The sequence below is a fragment of the Rhagoletis zephyria genome, unplaced genomic scaffold (genome assembly GCF_001687245.7).
Source record: "Rhagoletis zephyria isolate East Lansing unplaced genomic scaffold, Rhagoletis_zephyria_1.1 Rzeph_scaffold_03260, whole genome shotgun sequence".
Taxonomy (NCBI): Eukaryota; Metazoa; Arthropoda; class Insecta; order Diptera; family Tephritidae; genus Rhagoletis; species Rhagoletis zephyria.
Window position 1 is genome coordinate 13,289 of NW_016160343.1, and position 24,886 is coordinate 38,174.

Here is a 24,886-nt window from a genome sequence, read left to right on the forward strand (position 1 = left end):
ATTTTTTCTTCATTTTTTCATTTTAGCGCCGCTAACTTGATTGAGCTAGAGAAGGCATTAAAAATGTTCGCAATGCAAAGCNTTTCTTCATTTTTTCATTTTAGCGCCGCTAACTTGATTGAGCTAGAGAAGGCATTAAAAATGTTCGCAATGCAAAGCACTTCCACAAGCTGGTAAAAAATAACACTCTTAATGCATATTTAAGTTGCGTCCGCCAATCCATTCGCTTCGCCAAATTCATTCGCTTCGCAAGTGATAATATCGCCCATAATAATGTACAAGTTTCAGGTAGCTACATTATTACATATGCACATTATTTTACTAAAATTGAGTGGTCTAAAAACTTCATACCCAGTTGTTTTCTAAAAAGTGTAATTAAAAAGTGTAATATTTTGATGAAAATTTGCATAATTTTCTTTAATTTTGCACAAGCTTTGGAGCTTGGATATTTGGGGTCTTGGTCGTAGAATGAACCATATTTTTATAAAAAAAAAATTGCGAAAAATAAAATAATTAAAAAACCGTTGCCCGTATTGCAAAAAATCGCTGTACCTAAACTTAATTTATTGACTGTAAGTAATTGTTTTTTTATTGATAAACAGTATTCAATGGAAAAAACAAATTGTGTTCTGTAGAAATGTGCCACATTATAATCGAAAAAATAAATAAAATAAAATGGAATTGAAGGTCATTCGCGGTTTGATAAGAGGACAGATATGGCAACAGCAAAAGCATTATAATTGCCGGCACACCGCTGCCACCTAGTGTGGGCTTGTATTACTTAACGTTAGTTCGCACAAATTTATTCGCTGTTATATTCTTTTTGTTCATTAAGCTTTAAATAATTGATATACAAAACTTCAATTTATGCAATTAATAGATTTCGCATACGCATATATACTGGCCTCCATAGGGTTCTCCTACCTGTATAATTTTTATCTACACAGTTCGAATGATCGATTTTTGGAATGATTTGCAGCCCGGATAGAAATTTTTTAAATTATGGGGAGGTATTGTTGCAAAATCAAGAACGACGAACTGGAGATTGATGTACGGTGTACTTTTAAATTATATATCCAACCTGCTGAATATTTAGTACCAGTGGCTGAAACCATGACAAATTTGGTATTTAGAACGAAAAATGACACTGATGATGGGAAAACGCCGCAACCGGTTAAAAAATAAAAACCGTTCAAGAGATTCTACGTAAGAAATGTGTATGTCCCTTTACGCATCTGCGTCGGCGAGTATCGAAAAGATAAAAACGTTTAAAACTTCAAAAGTAGGCATCAGTAGATGCAAATTCGAAAATCGAGTAATGAGACGTTTTTCCTGTTTGACGTACTAACTAAATATGTGCACATCTACCTACCTACATATTTATGAGTACATGAATAACGAATGTTTGATTACTAAAGCGATCTTAATAACTAGCTGATACGTAAACAGATATTTTACAATACCTATGCATAAACACAAATACATATATCTTTGTTTAAATTTCATATTGGCAATAGTCTTTTGTTTGTTTAAATTTTGAGCAAAACAAAACGTTAATGTACTTACATCATCATTGTATCGCGCGGCAATAAACCCGGCATTTGCCATTAGCAAAACATAATAGTTTTGACGGATCGTAGCCAGAATCTTTTTGTTTTAGTTCGAATATCTTTTTTAGCGTTTTGCGACTCTTTTACATACATACATATGTACATACTTATACATACCTAGATCATATGTGTGTAGCTGGTAAATATACATATTTACAAACATATGTATGTGTGTATATTAAGGTGGACCAAATTATAGTTTTTGCGTGAACCCCAAATCACACCACCCCCCACTTTATAAGAAAAAATATAAAATTTGAATAAATGAATGAATTGAATAAATTTTTTATCAATAATATTTTTAACAATTAAATTCTACAAAGAGGTATATTTTCCCAAGTAAAATATATCGAAAACTTCAAAACCCCGACGGCGCGACTAAATGTTAGGCGATTTCAAAATTAAAAAATATACGGGTGTCCTCATTTTCGATATTCTTCAGCACTGGGGGAGGCAGCAAAAATATTCTAAAATGTCGATTTTCGGCCCAGTTAATTTTTTTTTTGGACTACCCTAATGTACATATAACATATGTATATACTTATGCCGAATATAAAATTGTATGCACAGATTTATGACTTCACTTCTAACGCAGTTGCTGCGAAGGTCGTTTCATCATTTTTGACAAATCGGTTTCATCGAAGACCCGCCTAACATCAAGGTCGAGAGGGCATTGCGCACGAAATTTATAAGCATTAGACACCGGCTTGCTCAAATTTATTTCAATTAAGAATATTTCTATTTCAAGATTTAATTACACTTTTTCAACATGAAATTTATGTAGTTTGTGCAAACTTTTGTATATTCCAGGTGATATGACTATTGGCTCAGCCTCCAGTTGCAGCATATCTTTGAATGGCAGTGGCGTTCGACCGATTCATTGCACCATCTATCGCAGCGAGGAGAACGAAGTGACCATCGTACCAGAGCATGATGCTCGCATACTAATTGATGGTACGAAGATCACACATGAGACCAATTTGACTCAGGGTGCCATGATCACTATTGGAAATTCAAATTATTTACGTTTCAATAATCCAGCCGAAGCTCAGATGATGCGCTCTGCTATGGGTTCGAATGAACGCATTTCCATGCCACAGATAGACTTCACGCAAGTGCCACGACGGGACTCGACCAAGAGCCTGAGCTCGAGCAGCGGCAGTGCAGATGCCCGCCAATCATTAGCCATCAATTCATTTTATGAAGAACATATCAGTCCAATAACAAATGCACAGATGCCAATGTCAATGGGTAGAGAATGCACGAAGAGTATTTTTGGTAGCAGTAAATCTTTGTATAACAACGTCGCAACAGCACCAATCGATATAAACGGACTACACTGCCCTAAGGTATTCACCGCCGACCTGGTGACTGTGAATATGCCAGCAAAGGATGTGCTGGGTCAAAAATACGCCAACTTCGCAAAAAATTTAGCTGAAAATCATCGCAACGATAAGAACTCCTCTCCCGTGCGGAACAATCAGTTGAATAATAGCTTAAAGGGAAATGGTCAGAATGGAACAGGAAATTATGTCAATGTTCCGAGCACATCGAATTTCATACAGAACACAAGCACCAACTTAAATGGGAGTGGAGAGTTCTTGGCAAAGGTGAATAATACGACGCCGCTGCGAAGCGCGAGCGGTGTTCATCACCACAATGTGCCAGCCTATGACCGTTACCCAAAACCAGGTACCTATGGAGGTCTTCAAATCTATCCTATGAACGGATTGAATACCGAAATTAATAGCAGCTCAGCGAATTCGTCGCCGCTGCATCGTTTGCAATACGAGAGTTCGCCCAGCATGCAGCGAAGAAATCTGTCCAGCTTAAGTAGCTCAGAGAATGAACGCCTTGAAGACATGCTGAAGATATGTACTGAATATTCCGATCGCCAAAATCAAAGTTGTGCCGCGTCCCTCACCTCTTCACCTATTGTTCAAAACCGAATCAAAACAAACGGGTCACTGCCACGCGACAAGAAGTCACCTTTCTACCACGACCTATCCGGCTCGCAGCTTCAGCAATCGTTCTCAGGCAGCAGCGGCAATCTCAACACCAAGGCACATAACGGTTCAATTTCCAGTTCTACTGGTTATGAAAATGTGCGATTGGTTGGCCAGAACCGGGTGGAAATCGGTGGTCAAACTCAAGGCCCTAGTTCACCAAAAACAGGTTATGAAAATGTGGTTATGGGCAAGTATGTACCCCAAAGTCCGCGTACAAAAATTCGCACGACTTGTATGTCGCCAAAAAAGGACCATTCGTTTAGCAATGCATACGGTCAAGCACCCATCGCTGCCGTACCACCACCAGTGGCACCCAAGCCACCCAAACAGAGTGAATACGAGCAGCTGATAAAGACTTTTGAGGAGAAACTCAAATTAGAAATGCAAGCCATAGAGGAGAGCTGCCGTTATCAGCCGAGGAGTGCTGTTAAAACCGCGTCGGTATCAGCTGATCATTCGCCAGCGAAGCGTACAAATAAAAATATTAACAATCTCACGCTAAACTTGCACGAATCGAATTCATTGCAAAATTCGCCCAGGCTGCAAAAGAAGCCGGCACCAGCACCGCGAATGTTCTCAAAAACAGCTTTGATGAGCTTTAACAACGCTGGCGCTACAAAAAGTTCGAATTTTACTGATAATGGCATTTCTCTGCCGAAAACAGCCGCGGCTGCTGAATTAAAACCGATTTTGGGTGACTGTGAAGACATTGAAAAACTTAAACAAACCAGAAAGCAGCTCTTAATGCGAGTACAGGAATTGAAGAATGAAATCTCGGAGCTACAAAAGATGGAGGCAGAAGAACTGAGGGAGGTAAGAATTCGAAATTGTGTTGCGTTAAAGTGTTAGTTTAATCTTTTGCTACGTTTACAGTTGGATATGGAAAAGGCGCTGGTTACTGCCGAAGTACACTCCGTCGGTGATTCTGTTGGTGAGTTGGAGACGCAGCTTGAGCTCTTGCAGAACAAAATCCATCGCTTTGAAGCGCAGCGTAATGCCACGCGCGTCATGGAGGAAAATCAGCAGGCAAAACTAAAGCAGTCAATTGAAATGAAGCAGGATCAAGCGAAGAAGTGAGTATGATGAAATTCAATTCGAGTATATAAAGTTGTTCTAAATTTTTTTTGTTCTCGATTAACAGATTAAAGTCGATGTTGCAGCAGAAACCGAGTAATGACTGTCTAAAAGAAGAACTCCATAATGTGAGCGAATCGCTGGAAAATGATCGTAAAACATTTGAGGATTTAGAATTCCAGTATTTGGAAGAAGAATCTGAATGGCATGCATATCGCGAGGAGTTACACAATGAAGAAGCGAATTTGTCCGCGAAAATAAAGGAGAAACGCATTGAGTTACAGCATCTGGAGGGCCAGGATTTGGGCAACCCTTCAATGCACGCCAAAACCTTAAAGTCAAAGTTAGTGAATGCATGTAATTTACTAAAAATGGAGCAAGAGCGCCTAACTGCGATTGAGAGCAGCATTTGTGACATAACCGGCGAATTGAAAGTGGACACATCCGAAGAGGACGTCAGCACGGCATCTTCGAGCTCGCCTATGCTGCACAACAACCTGGCAGCGGGTGTTATGTCCCAATCGCTCTTTGGTTCTGCCGAACTGCTATGTCCCAAGCGTAGTAGTGCGGATATAATGTCTAAAAGTGTAAATGAGAATATGTTTTTCAACAATAAAATTGAACTGCCGGCTCAAGCGCCAGTCACAAGCACTCCTAAACGTAAGCAGCTGTATGTCGTTGATATTGATGATGCCGATTTGCCATGTAAAAGTCTTGACGCACGGCATACCACCGAATGTGCTGATACAGACCCCGTGCAATTTGACAAAAGCGATACACAGAATGATGGTCAACATAGTGAACGGGTTAAATTTAACCTTTCGCTGGGTAATGATGATTTCGAAGTAAATCCACTGGAACGTCGTGTGCCATCGCAGGACGATATTGATCGCATATGTAAAGTGACGAGTAGCGCACCCATTTCAACAAAAGGCGCCAGTACGAGAATATTTGATAGCATTAAAGAAATAGAACGCAATCGGCAACTGCTGCTGGCACAACAAGGTACATTCAATTGAAGTTATAAAGTTGACTTACATTGTTCCCAACTTATGAATTTAATTAATTTCAGGTCATCACGTGATTGAGCATGAGCGTCAAAAAATAATTGATTTGAAGAAGAAATGTCATGATGAAGCACGTGCACAATACCTTCTTAAGTTGAATAACGGTGAAAGCGAGTAAGTAGTGAACAATTTACAATTTCAATTCGAACAACAGCTTATTTCGAGTAGGTGTACGAAAATGTCTCTATATCAGCAGCAGAGAACGTTGGGATGACTTTTAAAACTACCTTAAAAAGATAGGTTAGGCATTTTTGTGTGTTACTTTAATTATACTGTACTTCGGCGTTTTTGCATCAGAATTACTACGGTATATTTTTGAAAGGGGCATCATGCTGATCATTTTCGCTGAACGAAGGTATAGTCCAGCATGGAGTGATGAAAAAAGTCCATAGAAACTCAGTCCATTTGCCGCAAGTTTCTTAAAAAGGCGGGTTTTATTGAAGAATGTAACTAATTCTATGCTGCAATAGTTATTTTTAAAATCCAATAGGTTTTTAGCGTTAAGGTCTTTCTATGTTATGTTGTGGAAGTTTTTTTGTTCGCACCTTCTCCTAATTTTTGATTAAGAATATTTTTCTGGGAGAAATCAAAGATATTTGTAGTCCAACGTGCTGGCGTTTGAGATTCTTCTGCGAAGACGGTCAGTATTATGTCCTCTTTCAAAATTATACCATGGCTATTCTGTTGAAAAGGTTTTTTTCTTAACAGCGGTCGCCCCTCGGCAGGCAATGGCAAACCTCCGAGTGTATTTCTGCCATGAAAAACAGTTTCTCATCAAGACGCACACCACAAATGGAAGGAGAAGCTCGGCCAAACACTGACATATGTGTAAGCGCTAATCTATTATTATTCCGTTGATAAAAAATTTAAATTTGCTGGACTTTGCACTTAGACCCCATATCTTAAGAAAAGATTTATCGGACCCTGGCCAAGGACTGTCACTGCAGCAACACTCCCAAAAACTATTAGGGGTATTCGTATGCTGTTACAACAACCACAACAACAACATGAAATAATTCAATTGTTTGCTCTTTCATGCACACAATTATTCATTTGGGTGACGGCAGTACATTCTTTATTGTCTTTAATTAAAGAAGCGCTTTGTGCGTTTGTGTGTGGAATGCATGAGAGTTATACAGCTCCTATTCTGAAGTAAGTAGCGTTGATTAAATTCAATTAGCTCAACATACATACCTACATATACATATGTATGGGAGTATGACAAAGGCTGCTGCACTTGTTAACCTAAAATGACATTTACAGTTGCAAGGCATTAAAATTTTTAGATCGCCATGAAAAATAGTTGCATCATATGAGTTCTCGCAGCTGCATGCCTCAGAGTAACATAAAGTTATATATATGCATTTGCTTGAAATTAATAGGTGTTTAGTTGTTGTAAAAGCGTAAAATATTCTAAGTTAGGTTTTGCGGGTAATAACTTAAAAAAAAACTATGTACTTAGAGTTGAGAGTGTATTTCTTTTGAAGTTTTATTTATTTTTTTCAGACAGAAGGGCATTTCAAAGAAATCGCTTTTAACTTCAACGCTACGTAAAAACGCGGAAGCCAAGCAGTCAGCAATATTGAAATGTTAACAAAATATATTTTATTTTTCATATTGTTTTTTACCGTCAGTTGAAAACTGTACATATTAACGTGATCTCAAGGCCCAACAGAACTAAAGTACTTATATACAATTTAAAATATATGTTATATTAAATATATGTATGTATGTATTCTGCATTCGCCCTACACGTAAAATGAAATTAAAAATGTGAAACAATTATGTCCAATACAGTACATTTCCTCATCGAAAATGTTCTATAATACTTTCATACATACATTCGCAAATTACTATATGTATGAAAAAAGTTTGCACATACATATGTATGTGAGTGTTATCAAAGTACTTAAAAGCTCTATTTTTGAATGAAATCGAAAGTAAATTAAATGGCTTTGGAATTTAATTTATGCACTCGAATTTGTGCTTTGCCTTTTTTGCTGAAACTACTTCGATGATTTTAATAGTGCTCACCCTGCCTGCCACCTCCAACTCTTTGAAAAATATAAAAAATATTTTTGAAATTTGCGCTTTTGCGATAACGTGTTGGGCTGTATTGGTGTGTCTCTATCCATATGCAGGTACATACATACTATAAACGTTCATAGACATACGTAAAGTAGATAAAGATATCTACATATTTGCTTTAAAAATCAAGCATTTAAGCCCGGAAGAGATTGAGACTTAGGTATTGAACCGGTTATTCACAAAAAAATTTTAAATATAAATAAATTTGAAATTGTTAATCGCCGGCTGCTTGCTGTTTGTCCCTTAGCGCTCTTTTTTATATCTCGCGCGTGCTTTTAGGCTAGGCTAGGTTAGAAGCTGCGCTCGGTCTACCTTGCGACAACTTGACTCGAACACTTTAAGTGAGCCATACTCATACATATTTATGTATGTATGTATGTACTTATACAAACAGTAAGTACAAGTTGAAACAGCTGTGCAAGCAAGGCCGATCCTCAATTGACGCAGCATTAATATGTCTGATCGCAGTGGAATGGAATGTGTGCGCTTTCGTGCAGTGACAAAAGATCGACTGATTGTATGCGGCCTCTCCGAACGACAGTTAAGCCCAGTCAGTGGACCGCTTGAACGTAAATCAGTTTACAAATCAGTGAGCGACTGTGAGCTAGTTCTTGAAAACCGGAGTGATTCATCGTTTTATGCGAATTGAGTTTATCTGGGTTTATTTGCATATTTATTCGTGCCTTGGAAATCCGCAAACAATAAAGGAGGTCACGTTAGCGATTGTAAACAAAATCAATTGAGAGTCTATGGATCAAAATGCATCTAAAACTACAGCTACAGTAGCTACATACATACATATTATTGTTTTTTCGACAGAAAAACTGTAGTTTGTTTTGAAACCGAAAAATAGTATTGCGTTCGTTTAATTCACTTAGCAAATTTGCGAATATCTTCCAAAGTGAGAGTTGCTAATAAAACGTTTAGACTTCAGTACTATAACGCGGACATTTTACCACGAATATCGCAAAAATGTATGTGGATGTGCAAATAGAAATCTATGTTTGCTTTTATAAAAGTTTTACCACCACATTAGTGGTCGAATATTTGGTCTATGGCATTCCAACACCACACGAATGTCTCAAATGAATTTAATTCAGTTTCTGCCGTTATGTGAGTCAATTAAGCTTTTTCGCTTTTGTTGATTTATCGTTTCGTTTGGTTGTTTGATAAAACCTCTTATCAGTAGAAATTTTTACTGATTGTACATACTTGCTTTATACGGTATGCAGGTGTGTAATATGTGTGTTTAAAATTTTTATTATTCACTCCAAAAACAACTACATATATCGCCACAATTTAACAGTCAGCTACAAAAAGAAAAATAAAGCAAATATGTGTGTATGCAAGTCTGTGATTTCTTTTCATTTTAGTAGTGGCGATGGGAAAGTTCTAATCGAAAAGTACTCTTAGTAAACATTAAGTGGCACCGGTTGGGTCTGCTTTCAGTTGCAAAAAGTTACCATTAAATAGGCAATAGGCAAAATTTTCGTATAACAGTTATGGATAAATTTTGTGGGTTGATATGCTGGTGAGATATTTGTCAAAACTCTTATGCAATTTGTGAATTAATTACTCCCACTTCCATATTAAATACTTACGGTAAATAACACATTTTCAAAATTGTTCCATGTTATTTCTCTTCAACAGCAAAAATGGCAGCGATTCTCCGGTTAATGCAAACCAATCTGAAATGCGAGAGCTTCAACGTTTGGAGAGCGGTGAAGCAACTGCATGCATCGCTAAAGAGAATATAAGGGATGTAAATTTATCGCAAAAGAGAAAATCTATTATGGGAAATGGAAAAGAAGTCTCCGCAAAGAGTGGCGTATCTGAAAGCTTATCTAATAAGCCAGTGGACAAAACTAGTCAGGTAAGGCTAATTTAACAAAATTAAAAATACACAATTGTATCACGATTGAGAGAAATAGAGGTTGCGCCCATCACGGTACCGCTATTCCCCTCTCAGTGAATTTGACAGAATCGTTGTTTGTATGACGTCGCACTTGTGCAACTTGTTTACGTTTTCCTTGCAATATTTTTTCTTCTTTTTCCATTCTTGCTCACGTTTTGGCATTTCTCTCGCAATTGCACCAGTGTGACGTCACACAAAAATTATTCTCAAAAATCCTCTGATGGGCGCATTCTTGTATTCTATCATTCTTGCAATTGCAAGATCACGCCAGCAAACCAGTAGCCCGTTAAAATCGCATTTAGGAAAAAAGTTGGGCGATTTTGACATTAGCCGTTTGTTTACATTTGTTCGTTTGGTGATGGATTTTTACTGTAATTTTCTTCATATTCGCTTGTGACAAGGTGTGTACACATAAGGTAAAGAATAATTTAACACAACGCCATGATTTTTAGACGAATTTGTATAATAAAAATGATTATTCATGCGTTCAACAATTACGCGGTTTTCTTCGTTCTCTTCGTTGTTTACTTCTTACAACAAAGATGGCGTCGAGATTTCGACAGCTAGAAAATTACGTTTTTACCTCTTTCATTGGCGCGTGATCTTGTGTCTTCCGTTCATGTGTATGAGCATGAAATTAATTAAGCCCCGTTTTAAAAGCTTTTATTATGTTTCATCTGTGTGTAATCAAATCTTGAAAAATCCGTATTAATTATCCGGTATGGCTCATATTTAAAAAGAATATTACTTACATGAAAAGGCAAAACCCCCAAAAAAATATTTCCGCGATAGGTGGGGCAGCAGTCGAGTTATTTGGAAAATACGTATTTTTGGTCCGATTTGTTTTATATTTAAAACCATAATTCTTAAATGGAAAGAAATAACTCAAAAAATAAAAATAAAGTTTGCCGTTGGATGATGCGGAGGTCCATTTTTTATTAGCCACTAATATTGTCTTAATGTTTTTTACATTACTTGTTTAAGCTGGTACTGAACTTTTTTATAAAACACCGTGCGACAGTCAATTTTACACACGAAAAAATTAATATATTCGCAAAACTGGGGGCCAAATATAGTAAATCTGCGTTTTTAGTTTTTCTCCCTGGCGTCAGGATTTTTTTAAAAGTGAAATTTTTAGAATATGATTGAATAAAAAAATTATTCAAAAGATTCGGTGCATTGTAGAATAACAATATGGGTATCCATTAAAAGGAAAAATTCTGTAGAATAGAAAAAAATAATAATTTTTGGGTGCACCAGGATGAATATTGTCCTTTTAAAACTTTATCCTTGAATATCCTTGGAAATTTCCAATATTTATTTTTGAAAAAAATATATATGTATGTCAAGGACTAATATGTTAACTACCACAGCAAATTTCGTCCTTCTAACTTTTTTAGTTTTAGATAAAAAAAAAGTTGCACTTCTCTTTATAAGATATTGATAGTTACAATATACATAAATGAATATACTGGAATCATTACACCGAACAGCACTCGGCTGGGGATTGGACCAAACCATTTTTTTTTTTTAAGCGATTGGCTCATAGGTAAAACTACTATAGGTAAACTACCGTTATATGGGAGGTGGGCGTGGGTATTTTCCGATTTTAAAAAGTTTCTCAAAGTCAACAACTGCACAAAGTTTGGTATAAATTCTTAAAGCGGATACAGAGATAAACATATTAAATCATAAGTGAGCAGGACAACGCCCATTTTCCAAAAAATTATAATAATTCTATTTCTTACTAAGAGGTTATAGTAAATATGTATATATTTTCGGTTGATTAGCTTCAGTAGTTACTAAAATATCGCTGGTTTGTGCAAGGGAAATCCGCGAACATACTTTCGTTGAGACATTAAAATTTTTTACTCGAGTTATCGTGACATACATGGCCTATTCGATTTATCTTTAGCCTGATATAAACCACTGTTATGCGAATAAAGCTAATAGAGCTTGTGCACAAGTGTGCTCGGGAATAAAACAATTAATTGCTCCTGAATCCTAACATCTAGGTATGAACGAACGTAAATTGGAAATTGAGGGCTGATTTTTCTGACTGGATAAGAAGACGATGTATTTCGGAACGAATTTTCGAAATGACACTGAAGAAGTCGCAGCGCGAAAACCGGTATATCTCCAAACCAAATTTCATAAAGGATGACAAAAATTCGTTTCAAAATACATCTGGCTATTTTCTATTTTCATGCACTTCCTTTACCTTTATTCTTATTAAATCGGTGTGTATTCGCACACAAGTGCTATCCTATTTTGGAGAAATGTTCTATAAGTTTTAATGTAACCACCTTTAATAAATTACCAAACAACTAAAAAGGTTTTGGGGGTTTCGTGAAAAAAATGTACAATGGGAACAAATAAAGAACGAAAATATCGAGAACGCTTTCAAGGAGGATCAAATAAGAACAGAAATATCTGGGGAACGTTCTGCTAGAGAACAAGAGCAGAAAAACAGTTTTGAGAACTTAACGTTAAGAATGACAGGGACGTCTGCATGTTGGGATGAAAAATCGTTTCAGTGAGAACCACTCTTGTTAATTCTAAGCCCGAGGAAAGCTATAATTACGGTTAACTATCCATTTATGGAACAGTTTCTCATTTGCTGTGCATAATTATCTTTCAGTTCTTTTTTGATTAATTGAAATATCCAAACATTTCAAACTAATGGAAGGATATGAGAAAAATTTTGTTCTCACTTCCATTCCTAACGAATAGTTCCCGTTTCGTTCTCTGTCAGAAAGTTCCTCAGACTTTAGTTCCCAAATTGTTCTTCGAGAGAAAGTCCCTTAGGATTTTGTTCCCGTTTTGTTCTTTGCCAAAACGTTTCGGTTACTTTTGCTCCCATTTTGTTCTCTTAGAAATGTTCCACAGAATATTTTCTTATATAATTCCTATTGAGAACGTTCTTGATTGTTTTTTTTTCTCATTTCGGTTTGTGATTTGAAGCGTTGTTGTGAACAAAATTACGAATACGACATTTAGTTTCGGTCATACGTTTTGTTCTCGGTCCCTGATTTTTTTAATTGGATTATCATTATTATTAATTATTATTATTAATGTTTAATATGTAATTTGATATGCACTTACATATGTATGTATGTATGTACGTATGCATGAAAGCATTTTCTATTTTTCACACCGCAGTTATTAATTTTTTTATGAAATCGTTTACGATATTTCCCCAAAAATTTTCACGTACAATATGTTATTTGTTTACACTAGAAATGCGTAAACACCAAAACATCACATTTAAATACACTCTGCATGTAGTTATGTATGTATATACTTAAGCACATATTTGGCCGTAACATAGAAATGCCATTCAGAAAAATAAAACATTGCTCACGGGCTATCCCACATAAATATTACGAATTAATCACTCCATCCAAATGGAAACATGCTGTTATGAAAATAAACAAAATCTTTCCAAAATAATTACGTGCATATGTACGAGTGTATGTATGTATGCATCTACCTGTGCATATTCTAAAAATACAAATATGGAAAATATCTCATCGCCAAAGTAATAAAAAATACGCATCATTTCATTCATAACATAGGCAAAGAAACGGAACCGATGTATATTTAGCGTACCATAAATATTTACTTCCGTCAGACACACGTAAAGCGAATTCTGCGAAATTATGTTGTGTTTTGATTTCGTCGCTTGTTAGCATTTATTTGTTCGATTTCATAGGAGGGTATATAATTTTGAATTTCTATAAATTTTCTCATGCAATTGCCAATTATTTCTAAATACTAACAAGTTATTTATTGGTGGCAATGAGGATTTTACACTTCATTGGCGATTTAATTTAATTATAACAATATAAAACGATTCGTTTAGGTATATTACCGTGTGTATTTTTTTTTTTTTTTTTTGGCGGAATTGTTATTCGTTTTAATTGTTATTCTCAAAATGTTTGTAAAGACTTTTGGATTGAATGTGAAAAACAATTTAGAGAAGAGATTGTATGTATCTTCCCAAGCGATGTTTTTGTGCCTTACACTTTTCATACTAATTGTCATGCTTTTGTAGAAACTTTTGTAAATTTGTAATGTACTCATTTTACTCAACTTCGATGTAACAAAAAATGCATAACTCAAATTATTGTAGAGTGCACCCCATAATACTATACTTAAATATTGCGCAATACTCAGAGCTACCATCGTGATTTTCTAAATTTTTTTTTGAGAAGGCATATTTTCAAAAACTCACTGTTTTTTTTTTATAAAAAAATTCGATGTGAAAAATGTTTCAACAAAAAAAAAAAAAAATTTTTTTTTAATTTTTATTTTCATAGAGAATTTTGATGTGTTTTTTTAATATTTTCCTCGCCCCGTTCTCCGGAGATATTTGGAAAACTATTATATCGATTTGTGTTTTTTGTGCTGTTAAGTTTTTAAAAATATATTAATCAAGCTCAAATTTCATAATTATTTATTATTTATGTTTATGCATCAACCCTAAAAATTTGAAACAAACCAAACACATGAAAGGTGAACCCCGTCCGTTTTGGTATGGAACACCCCACTTACATACATACATACATGCATATGTACATACCTCAATGGAAACATTTGCGCGTCATTAGCATATTCTTGTGGGCCAATTTCACACTACTGAAAAATAGGGGATCGTCATTTTAGCTATATATATATGTTGGTATTTATAGCAAATCTTATACCCAGCAAACATTTTTGATTGCGGGAAAATGTTCATTACTCTTCACTCCCACCATTTTAATTGGAGTTTCTTCTTATTGCTTACGCACCATCAGTTATAAGCACTTGTCTACCTTTTAACAAGTCGTCCAAAAGATGTAGACGATTCGTCTTCTACGACTCTTCTGGAAAAGTCATAGATGAATTGCTCTCTCTTATAGAATATTTAAAGGCAAATCGTATAAAATGGCCGAATTACATATCGTTATGTATGAACGATCTATCGCAACTCCGGATTGCAAATGTAAAATATTTTAAAAATGCCGCGCGTTAGAGATAAAGAAATGTTTTTACAATTAAATTTCGAAGCGGCCTTAACTGATATACTTTTCTTGAAGTATTTGAAGACAATAAAAAAACATGTGTATCGTAACTTCGTCGCAACAACTTTTCGACGTTTCATGAATCCCCCTATTATAAAAATAATACGAAGAACAGGTAAGGCTTTTAAGTAAGGTAAGGCATGTAACTCCCGTTGTTTTTGGTTCTATTTAAGATGTATTTTAATATATCCTACCAAAATCTTTGAAAAGCGCAGTTTCGATAAAAGTGTTGTGAATTGTGTATATCGATAAAAATTTTGAAGTGTTGGTACCAAAAACAACGGAGTTACATGCCACTTTTTAAAAGCCCTACCTGTTTTTGACACTGATTTTATAATGTTTTAGGCTTCTCTTGTAAAATAGAAAATTTGTTGGGTAGGGCCTTTGTGAATTAAGTTGACAATATGTATTTATGTATATGCAAAAAATATAGCCTCATATTGGCAAGTTTTCACAATTTATGCTTTTATTACTTAATTTTATTTATTTTTATTTTATTATTTTAACTAAAACCGTGTAAGCAACCCAGGTTTCAAACTTTGTGTAATATTTAAAAAAAAAAAAAAAAATTTCGTAAAAATTGCGACTTTTAATTAAATTTCTTAAAAAGATTTTGAGTATGCAGTTTTGTATACCATTCAATAATATAGGTTCAAATGGAAAAAAATTATCGTTGATTGTTTAGATATTTTTTTTTCGCATTTGCTCCGGATAATAAATAAAAACAATTGAACATCTTGAAAAAAAAAAAAAAATCTAAAAAATCAAATTGAATTAAATCTAATTAAAACGTTTGAATTTTTTAACCCTCTACCACATACGAATCCAAATATGGTGTCACAATTTTCTCCCCGCCTAACGAGTGTTGTATCAAACTAATTAAATGCATTGAGAAATTAACTACGAATAACGGAACTTAATTGTTTTGCCTATTTTTAGATAACATTTGAATATAACCACCTTGGGTTCATGGTCGAAAAACGTCCATTCATGTGCGCGAAACTCAACTGCAAAAAAGAAAAACTAATGAAAAACGCAAGTTGTTCTTGTAAAATAAAAAAATACTAGTGAACCCGGATGGCGTTAAACTTTTGAAATGGATGGAAACCCCAATCAAAAATCTTTATAAATATTACAAATGTTTCCTCTTAATCTGCCATCCGTTTCTGAGTGAAGAGAGGTGTCGGTTTTTCATTCCATAAAATTTCAAATCACCCTGTACAGCCAAGAAAATAAAAAAACTTCTACAGGCCCAGTTCTTTAATTCCACAAATCATTTTTGAAATTCGAAATAACCCTTTTTCATAAAGTTAAAAAATAAAGCCTTTTAAAGCCATTTCGATTGATACCCATATTGTAATAATTGATTTAACTTATTAAATCATTTGAATTAAATTTTTAACAGGTGGCATTTCCTTTTCAAAAAATAAAACCTTGCTCATCAGCAGGTCAATCCCTTTAAGTTGATATCTCGATTTTGAAAATCGAACGAACGGTTCCGATCTGATGGCATTTATTATTAAATAATTTTAATGAAATTTTTTAGAAGGTGGCAACTCTTTTCGAAAATATAAAACCAGTTTGCACATCTGCAATGGGATGTCCATTTTTGAAAATCGAGCGAGCGGTGCAAATCCTGAACAAAAAATGCCTTCGCGTATTATATATATATAGATATTCTTAATTCCCACATACTCTCCTGTGTCAATCAATAATTAGTTTACCGCTCCCCAATTGATTTCAATTGTTTTCATAAAACTTTCCATATATTTCTGTGCGAAATAAATAAGGGTCCTAAGGATTTCTCTTTGAATATATGTTTATTATTCCAAAATTTTAAATTTTCATATCTTTTAAAATTCTTTGACGATCTGTCCTAATGCAACCACCTACTTTACTGTGCTTTACGCGTTAGTCATGAGTCTTGAGTGCGAAAATTATGAAAATACTTCAACAAAATGGGAAATTGGCCAAATACGCACGCAACATACATTCGTACATATGTATGTATGTATGTAAAAAATGTATATAAATTATCGAAAATGCGCGCCATTTCTATCTCTCCAATAATTCACTTGATGTTATTCATCAGAGAATAATTTGAAAGAATATGCCAATTTATCTGAAACGTATGTGAGTACCCCCCAAGAGCGATGTCCAGATGAGTACACCAAACTCTGGACAGCGCCCCCTGACATTGTTTTGTTTTCGTAAAATATTTTTGTACGACTCATTTAAAATATTCTTGAATGTGCGCTGGGAAAATTATTCTCATTTCAAATGGCTAAATGATCGCACAAAAATCAGAATTTCAGTCATTCCAAAGTTCTCAACGCGAATCGTATATACACACGGCGAAAAACTGATTGTATTCAATTAGTATTCATAAAGCACGAACGATTAGTGGCATCGCGTAGAAGGGCTTTCATATACAAGCAAAAAAAAAAAAAATATTAAAAAGGTTGCAAGGTTGTCTAAAAGGGTATTAAACGTTGCGGTATATGCAAAACGATATCCAGTATGTCTGTGTGGATGAATTACGTGAAGCATCGACATGCAGATTCAAATAAACGCTATAAAACTGAGTGCTATTATCAAGTGAGTGTGAAAAAAAAAAATGTGTAAGAAGTGAATGAGTGTAGTTGTTTTGTTGAAATCATTAATTAACGAATTCTGAATTTTAGTAGACAAAGTGGCAGTCGCTATACAAGTAGATTTTACCCTTATATAATTAAGCTGGTATAACTATATATATACATACATATAACAATGCAGCAAATATGTATATATTTACAAAAATTCCACTTCTCTCTGGCTTCACCAGCCGATACTGAATAAAATGTCGGCCTAAACAATCAGAATTTCAGAATCTAAACAAGCAATTTTCAGATTCGTGGTTTTTTGTAAATTTCGTAATCATCTATCCAAAAGGCCCGAAAAAATATATTTTTTAAGTTTTTTTTTTATTTAATGTTCATTTAACTTTCTTTGAGATATTGTGTCTTGCTAAAATTTAAGACACAAATATTCAAAATTATAAACCGGGTGCGCCAATTGAAGTGTCACCTTTTTGAATATGTAGATAAGGTTAGGTTATGTGGCAGCCTCGCGTTAGTCTTGCGCAGTAGGGCAACGGTGAAGAAAATTTTGTGAAGATTCCACCTCGTTATCCTCTTAAAAGCTGGGCAAAAGGGGTCCGAAACAATATTAAGACCGTTTCAAATAGGAATGTGTCTGATCTGGACTCCTGTCGCTTTGCTATGCCAGTTTAATAAGCTCTTTTGACCGTCTACGATCCGCCACCGACCAAACTTACCCTGCAGCGGCTGTCTGGTCGCCAGGGAAAAGTAGAAAGCAGTGGACGAAGCTACAGACACGCCTCAATACAGAACTCTGGGCAGCCACGGGATGCCCTCTGATGTTGCCTGAATATCAAATTCACAGTGAGTCCCAAAGGGAGCACAACATAATGCTCAGCAAACAGTTTCTAGTAGGATGCAATAGCCGAAAGCAGCCGGACAGACACTTGCTCGAAGCGGAACCTCCACCTAGGCATATTAGAAGGCATCTGAAACGCTTCGTACAACAACCAATGGATGAGCGCAACTCTGGCCCAATTACGGTCTGTATATTGTAGACCTCTCAACTCCTACTTATTCAGACTCGACCCCGATATACCTAATGAGTTTCCAGCATGTGGAGATTCACCCCAAGACACCAACTCAACTAACGCCTCTCTCCCTCTAGTCCGACACGTCGAAACAATAGCCGACAAAAATCGCATCTGTTGAGTAGTTCACAGGTTGTCACAGGAGCTAGGAGGGAGGGTATACCCTGTGAGGGGAGATTACGTCAAAAGTGCCCTGTCTAGCCAATTCATCATCCATGATGTTTTCTGCAATAGTCACTGTGTTCGGGAACCTAAATCATCATGATTTGGAAGTATACCGAAGCGATCGAGCGAACCGCCTGCCCATTGGAATTTAAGTCTACTCTACCCAATTCATAAGCGTGACTCTGCTCAAAGCAGTTTTATATCAGAAGAGGTTTCAGACAAGGTGATTCCTTATTGTTGAATTGAATTGTTTACCCTTATTTCGAAGACGATAACACTGTAGGTAAATTTTAAAGTTTTGAAATATCACGGTTAAACAACCAAACACGTAAACTTAATTTTGGCCTCTAGATTACGATGCCGGTTTTAGAAAATCCGTATCAAGGCAAAATTTTGAGATATTTAGGAGGGAAGTTTTAGTGCGCTCCGGTTTTGAACTTTTCTCTGAGCATAGGTTTTGATAGCTGATCTTCCTTAACTGCGATCTTTTAAATTCAATGGCGTCCCCAGTTTTTGCCAGATTGGCTCCAGTTTTCAAGATAGCGGAACTTGAAAATATGCTTAAATTTTAGCTTTTCTGTTAATAATTTTAGAATATATTTTTTTATATATGTTATCGCGTAACTTTGGACCACGTTAAACGATTGCTATAATTATTTTTTTAAAGGAAAGGTGATACCTCAGAGTTGGTTTAGATCCGATCATTGGTTCATGAAGAAATTAACGGAACTTTTAAATTTTTATTTGAGGGTTGAAGTCGGTTGTTTCTTGCTTACAAATCAATTGTGGCACGAATGGTTTTTTTTATACCCTTTGCCTGCTGCGATCGACCAGCAAATGTTCGCCAACATTGAATTCAATCGTTTTCCAGTGAATAGATCCTCATAATGGATTGGTGAAATCTTTCACCTACCTACCTCGTCGTTTTCTGTTGCAAGTTGTTGTTCGTAAAAGTCAAAGTACCGGTATAGCATATGGAATTACCACAAACGATACAAAAGTTGTTTAATTTATTTGACAAGCTTCTTAGTTTCTTTGATCTTTAGGAGTTTCCGAAGACATTGATATAATGAAAAAAAGTTTTCGCAAATTTTCCGATGTTTTTTTGTCAATTAATATAACAGCAATCGCCCGCGTAGGGTTTCGGTTTATGTTGTTTGGTTATCATGACTTGCCAACTTATGTCAAATATGACGCGGTATGGACCAGCGCCTATTGGAAAACATTACATAGTTACTTTGACCAAGAGCTTTGACAGCACAAGAAAGGTATTAAAAACCCATTCGGACTTAACTCGGACTTAATCCGGATCAACTGCAGTTAGCTCCCGAGTTGATCCGGATCAACGCTGCCGTCTGTTTATGCTTTAAGGCTTCCATCTTTAATATCTTGACGTAATACGGATTTTATGAAAACGGCATCGTAATCTAGAAGCCAAAATTAAGTTTATGTTTTTGGTCGTTTAGCTGTCATATTTTTGCCTCCCTACTGCGTAATAAGAGCTGCAGAACCCTACCGCTCACGTATAACGATGATATTGACATCCTCGTTCTCAACAACAGCGCCAGACAGAGAGGCAACACATAAGGGTCTGGTCGTAAACGGGGATAAAATAAAATATATCCTGCTATCAAAAAAACATTCAAGAGTATAGAAATTCAACCAAGAACAGATCTAGTGAATTAGTGCTACTTTGCTCGACGAATTTGTGGCGGCGAGTATCTGAGACGTTGAGCTCCATGAGCTTGACAAAGGCAAAGGCTACGCCTGGAAGACCACTTCGCAGGAATGGATGGAAATGCTTCAACTCTGAAAGTTTTCAATGTGGCATCCGTTGGTAGTGGTAGAGGGTGGTGTGGCTCCCTCAGCGTTGGATAGACCAGCTTGAGAGGGACTTGTTCCAAATTTTTCCGAGAAGCAGACCTTTTTGCACTGATGGTAACAATAGTTGCGTTCCAGATGCTTCACGATATTCACGAAATTCACGATTTGCAGGAAAAGCTGTTTTCCCCATTAATAAACCTTATGGGAGGTGGTCACCTGGAACGACTTCCTGTAAAAACCTGCAAATCGTGAAGCATCTGGAAAGCAACTAATATGTGCTTACACATTAAAAAAATGTCAATTTTTTTGTGCAGTTGTTGGCATCTTGACACCATTTAAGTATTTTTGCTGGCTGCTCGCCAAAGTAAAAAATAGCGGCGATTAAAATTATCAAGCGGCGATGTACATTTTATATTAATAGCTTGACTAAAAGTATGTGAAGAGCAAACCGGCACATCGCTGCGTACCTGTAGGTCACCACATTAGCGATTTTCTCAAATGTTTACATACTGAATTCATTATCTCCACAATGTACTCGAGTTCGGTGGTTACTAATAATAGCTACATTAGTTTGTTTTTTTTTCATTTTTAAATAAAGCATTCTATATAAAGTACCTTTTAGTTAAGTGAACTCGGACATACAAATAAACAATTTGTTTTTGTTTGTTTTTCATTCAAATTTCAGCAACGGCACTCACAGCCTGAATTCGTGGAAACACAAATACGCCATTCACGATCCAGTCCGCGCCCGCTTTCTGAAGCCAACTCTGAGCTAAGCTGCGATCTATTAGACAGCGATCACAAAGGCACCTGCAAGTCAAATTATGAGCTGTCCACCGCGTCGCCGAATGCTGCAGCATCTGCGGGCAACAATAGCTACTCGACTGAGCCTGTGACTAGCGGCGATGAGGCAGCCAACAAGCGTTCGAGCGTCAATTCGAACGAGACAACGTCAGGCGTCAGTGCCACCGGCAGCGGCAGCGTTAGCGCGCAAGGCGGCGAGCGGAAGCGTGCACTGCCCAAACACCAGCGTCCGCTGACACGCTACCTGCCAATCTTTTCACCCGATCTAAACCTCCGCCATCATATCGAGTCAGCTGGACATCAGATTACACTATGCCCGCACGTCTTTGTCGATGCTTTTAGCTGCCGAGGGTGAGTGATCCGATCCCGAACGCATTTGCATTCGGCATGATTTGTTTATACGAATTGTCTTATTTTGTATGAAATGTAAATATTTTTCAGCTATTTGCATAAATTGGGTGCTACTTTCCATGGCTGGGCGCGACGGTGGTTCGTACTTGATCGACAGCGCAGCGCGTTCATCTACTATGCGGACAAGTCGGAACGGAAGCCCAGAGGTGGCGCCTATTTCTCGGTGAGTTTTGAATGAACCAAAAACTTTGTTTAGTTTTTTTTTTTAGAATTTGGTATTTTCGCAAAATATATGAATGTGCTTACAAAATAAACATTTGGTGAGATGAATTAAAAATGAACATACATATGTATCTACATACATACGTATAGCCTAGTGGCGCGCAAATCCAGAATAGATGCTTGCCGGCTAACGGCCATATTTCTGATAATCCCATTCCTTGTTGTCTAACGGACATACCTGGCGGGTTTTGAGCCAACGCGAAATACAGTGGAAGTGAAAAGCGTGATTGCATGCGCCCCATGCCACCGTGCATTCCTCCTTAGTGCCGGAACAAAGCGGATTCGCCTGGCACTCAATGCAGAGATCCATGATTTGGTTGCGGCAAATTGCGCAATTATCGACGGCTACGTCCCACGACCAAAGCGCCTGCGCCTGCCACTTTTTCACGACGAAGCGCTTCGTTTGTGGATGCGTAGTGCTGCAAGTCGGTATTTCATCGGAGAATTCTTCGATGTCATGAAATTCCTCGACATCGGTGTCGTCCACATCCATTTGGTTGCTGGACATATTTGAGCGTGTTTGAACAAAGCAGCGTTTTAAGGTACCTCGGATTTGCAAAGTATAACTAACTGGCAGTTGATTAGGGTGAAAACTGCTGTAGTAATAAATCTAATAGCGAATATTTTGTGCGAAAGCTTATTGAACAAATTTCAATTTGGGACAGTTGACATTTTGACTGATGTTTTTTGAAATGATGCCATATCCTTTTGAACATTAAAGTAACTTTTTCCCATTTTTTTTTTTAGACAATCGACGAAGTGTATTTGGATCATTTAAATGCCTCGAAGAGTGGACGCCCTCATTGCACATTCATTGTCAAGACGAAAAAGCGCAGCTACCATCTACAAGCGGCATCGGACGCTGCAGCTAGAATATGGATCGATGCAATTATAACCGGAGCTCAAGGAAATTTAGACTACTAGTTAAGAGTTACTTTAGTACATTTTAAGCACTTGAATTATTGTAAAATAGCACTTTTAGGCTAGTAAAAATTAATACATTTAATATAAGAAATTCCCGTTTAGGACCAAAGTGAATTATATTCGAAATTGCTGAAGAGTGAACTGTTGCTCACATACATATACTGACTTATGTATATATTTTTAAATGAGGTTTAACTTATTATTCTTAAGCGTTAAGGAAGTGTAACTATTGCTCAATTTTTCTAAAGGACATTGAAAATTATACCAGACATTCATCAGGCCCACGTAATAAATATTTATATCTAATGAGCAATCGATTTAACTAACTAAATATGAATATGTTTCTACACATGTGTGCCTTTTCGATGATTTGCAATGAAATTTTCTTCGCTTTTTTCACAATTTTTTATTTGGACAATTTTTTTTTACATAACTGAACAAAAACGTATATGTACGTTGGAAACTCATGTGTATTAATGTTTTTGCAATAACGCAATTATTTTGTCGTACACTTGGTTGAGCCAAAAGTTTTTAAACTACATATACTTAAATGTATTTATTGATACATATATACATATATACTTATGTATACCTGCATACATATAATCTATTTGTAAACTTTACGTTATTAAAATATGATTCTAAAATAAAATGTAATTTTTTGAGAAAATATTATTAACTGAATTTTTTTTTTTTGGCCTTTTAAGTACTCGATTTCTGATAATGCCAGGCAATTATTTATCTTCATATTTTTTTATATAAGCATTAAGCCAATCTTGAAATTTTACCATGTGCTCGTCCACAGTGCCCACAAAATTATGTGATTCAAATGCAGGCGGTGAATTTTCGGTCACACCAAAAATGCTGCGTATGAAGCGTTCGCACATGAAAACAGCTGCAACGACATCGCAAGGCAACACTTCATGGCGGAAGCAAAGTTTTGCAAATGACTCCGCAAATTGTTTCAATACCACATACGCTTGTTTGGTTAGGCATTCTGGGGATGAATATGATGAATGTATGTTTGTGAGGTTAGCATTTTAATCGTAATTTTATTAGTGTAATTTTTTACCCGGCCGAGCGAAGCGCGCCGTTACAAAGTATTTTTGCAACAATAGCGAGGCTTCCGGTGTCAAATCAACGGTACGTTTAGAAATCGTCCTTAGAAAACAACGCATATCATCACTGCTAATTGACAAGTGATCAACGGTCGACTCAAAGACGTTGACTGACGACTGCTCCAAAATGTAATCGACGAGTACCTCGTGCTTATCGTCGTCGTCCATACAAATAGGAATGCCGAAAATTCTGTAAGAAAAATTCACAACACAGTTTGAAAGTAAAATGTAACATTCATTTTTGCGTCGCTCTACTCACTTTACCACTTTATTAAAAGTTTGCTGATCTCTAGCATCGCCCTTATGTGACCGCCAGTGTGTCCAAATTGCGCACTCTAATGGACATGTTAGTGTTGAACGCTCAAGGGGCACTCGTGAACATTCGATGATGCGGAAAAGTTGATCGGCCCGCGTCAGCTTCAAGCGCGACCAATCGCCAACAAAATAAACACCGTCTTTCGCTAGCAGTATTGGGTCGGCTACAATCCAATTGCAGTTGCGATAGTTAGTAATGGATGGCGGTTTGACGTCGTCTGATGGTCCAACAAAGCGCGCCGCCAGCTGCCCTATATTAGTAAGTAAAAAGTTAGCCATATAGGTGTCGCTGCCAAATGCCATTATAGGTACGGGTGGCCGATCGGGATTAGACTGTAAAACTTAAATTAGATGCGAAAGGAAGTAGCGAAGCAGCCGGAATACCTACGCTGATGGAAGCTAAGCTAAGCAGTAGACCCATTTTCAAATTAACGAAACAATCCATTGGCACACGATCTTGGCACAGCTGTGCACTTAACGCATACACAAAGGCAAAATCGGAGTACTGTGTGCGCACAAGATCATACAATTGCTTCACAGACGCTGGCACCATGGTGGTGTCCGTTGTTAAATTGTATGCTGGCGAACTCGTAATCGCACTAGC

General features: G+C 36.5%; 4 protein-coding genes across 4 annotated transcripts in view; 1 reads left to right on the plus strand and 3 right to left on the minus strand.

The window, feature by feature from the left end:
• Nucleotides 1–24,886, minus strand: part of LOC108368693 (uncharacterized) — a 27,990-nt gene that overhangs the window by 823 nt on the left and 2,281 nt on the right. The gene's annotated exons all lie outside the window — the stretch shown is intronic.
• Nucleotides 2,422–23,524, plus strand: LOC108368690 (pleckstrin homology-like domain family B member 1). The gene is made up of 8 exons (XM_017623586.1): nucleotides 2,422–4,432; nucleotides 4,493–4,692; nucleotides 4,761–5,698; nucleotides 5,766–5,874; nucleotides 9,499–9,721; nucleotides 21,174–21,643; nucleotides 21,734–21,866; nucleotides 22,673–23,524. The coding sequence occupies exons 1-8, from the start codon at nucleotides 2,426–2,428 to the stop codon at nucleotides 22,847–22,849; spliced, it is 4,257 nt and encodes a 1,418-aa protein (XP_017479075.1). The 5' UTR covers nucleotides 2,422–2,425; the 3' UTR covers nucleotides 22,850–23,524.
• Nucleotides 21,873–22,691, minus strand: LOC108368697 (RING-box protein 1A-like). The gene has a single exon (XM_017623594.1). The coding sequence runs from the start codon at nucleotides 22,431–22,433 to the stop codon at nucleotides 22,053–22,055; it is 381 nt and encodes a 126-aa protein (XP_017479083.1). The 5' UTR covers nucleotides 22,434–22,691; the 3' UTR covers nucleotides 21,873–22,052.
• On the minus strand, nucleotides 23,032–24,751 carry LOC108368695 (uncharacterized). Its single transcript, XM_017623592.1, has 4 exons — nucleotides 24,667–24,751; nucleotides 24,227–24,615; nucleotides 23,922–24,157; nucleotides 23,032–23,846 (listed from the first exon to the last, which is right to left on the minus strand). Exons 2-4 carry the CDS (start codon nucleotides 24,583–24,585, stop codon nucleotides 23,584–23,586), a joined length of 858 nt encoding a protein of 285 aa, XP_017479081.1. The 5' UTR covers nucleotides 24,586–24,615; nucleotides 24,667–24,751; the 3' UTR covers nucleotides 23,032–23,583.

Coding starts and splice junctions, on each gene's coding strand:
- LOC108368690 (XM_017623586.1), top strand. CDS start 2,426: ATGACTATTGGCTCAGCCTCCAGTTGCAGCATATCTTTGAATGGCAGT. Junction 9,722..21,173: donor CAGTGGACAAAACTAGTCAG/GTAAGGCTAATT, acceptor TTCAAATTTCAG/CAACGGCACTCACAGCCTGA. Junction 21,867..22,672: donor GAGGTGGCGCCTATTTCTCG/GTGAGTTTTGAA, acceptor TTTTTTTTTTAG/ACAATCGACGAAGTGTATTT.
- LOC108368697 (XM_017623594.1), bottom strand. CDS start 22,433: ATGTCCAGCAACCAAATGGATGTGGACGACACCGATGTCGAGGAATTT.
- LOC108368695 (XM_017623592.1), bottom strand. CDS start 24,585: ATGGCATTTGGCAGCGACACCTATATGGCTAACTTTTTACTTACTAAT. Junction 24,158..24,226: donor ACTTTTAATAAAGTGGTAAA/GTGAGTAGAGCG, acceptor TTTTTCTTACAG/AATTTTCGGCATTCCTATTT. Junction 23,847..23,921: donor GGCGCGCTTCGCTCGGCCGG/GTAAAAAATTAC, acceptor ATTCATCCCCAG/AATGCCTAACCAAACAAGCG.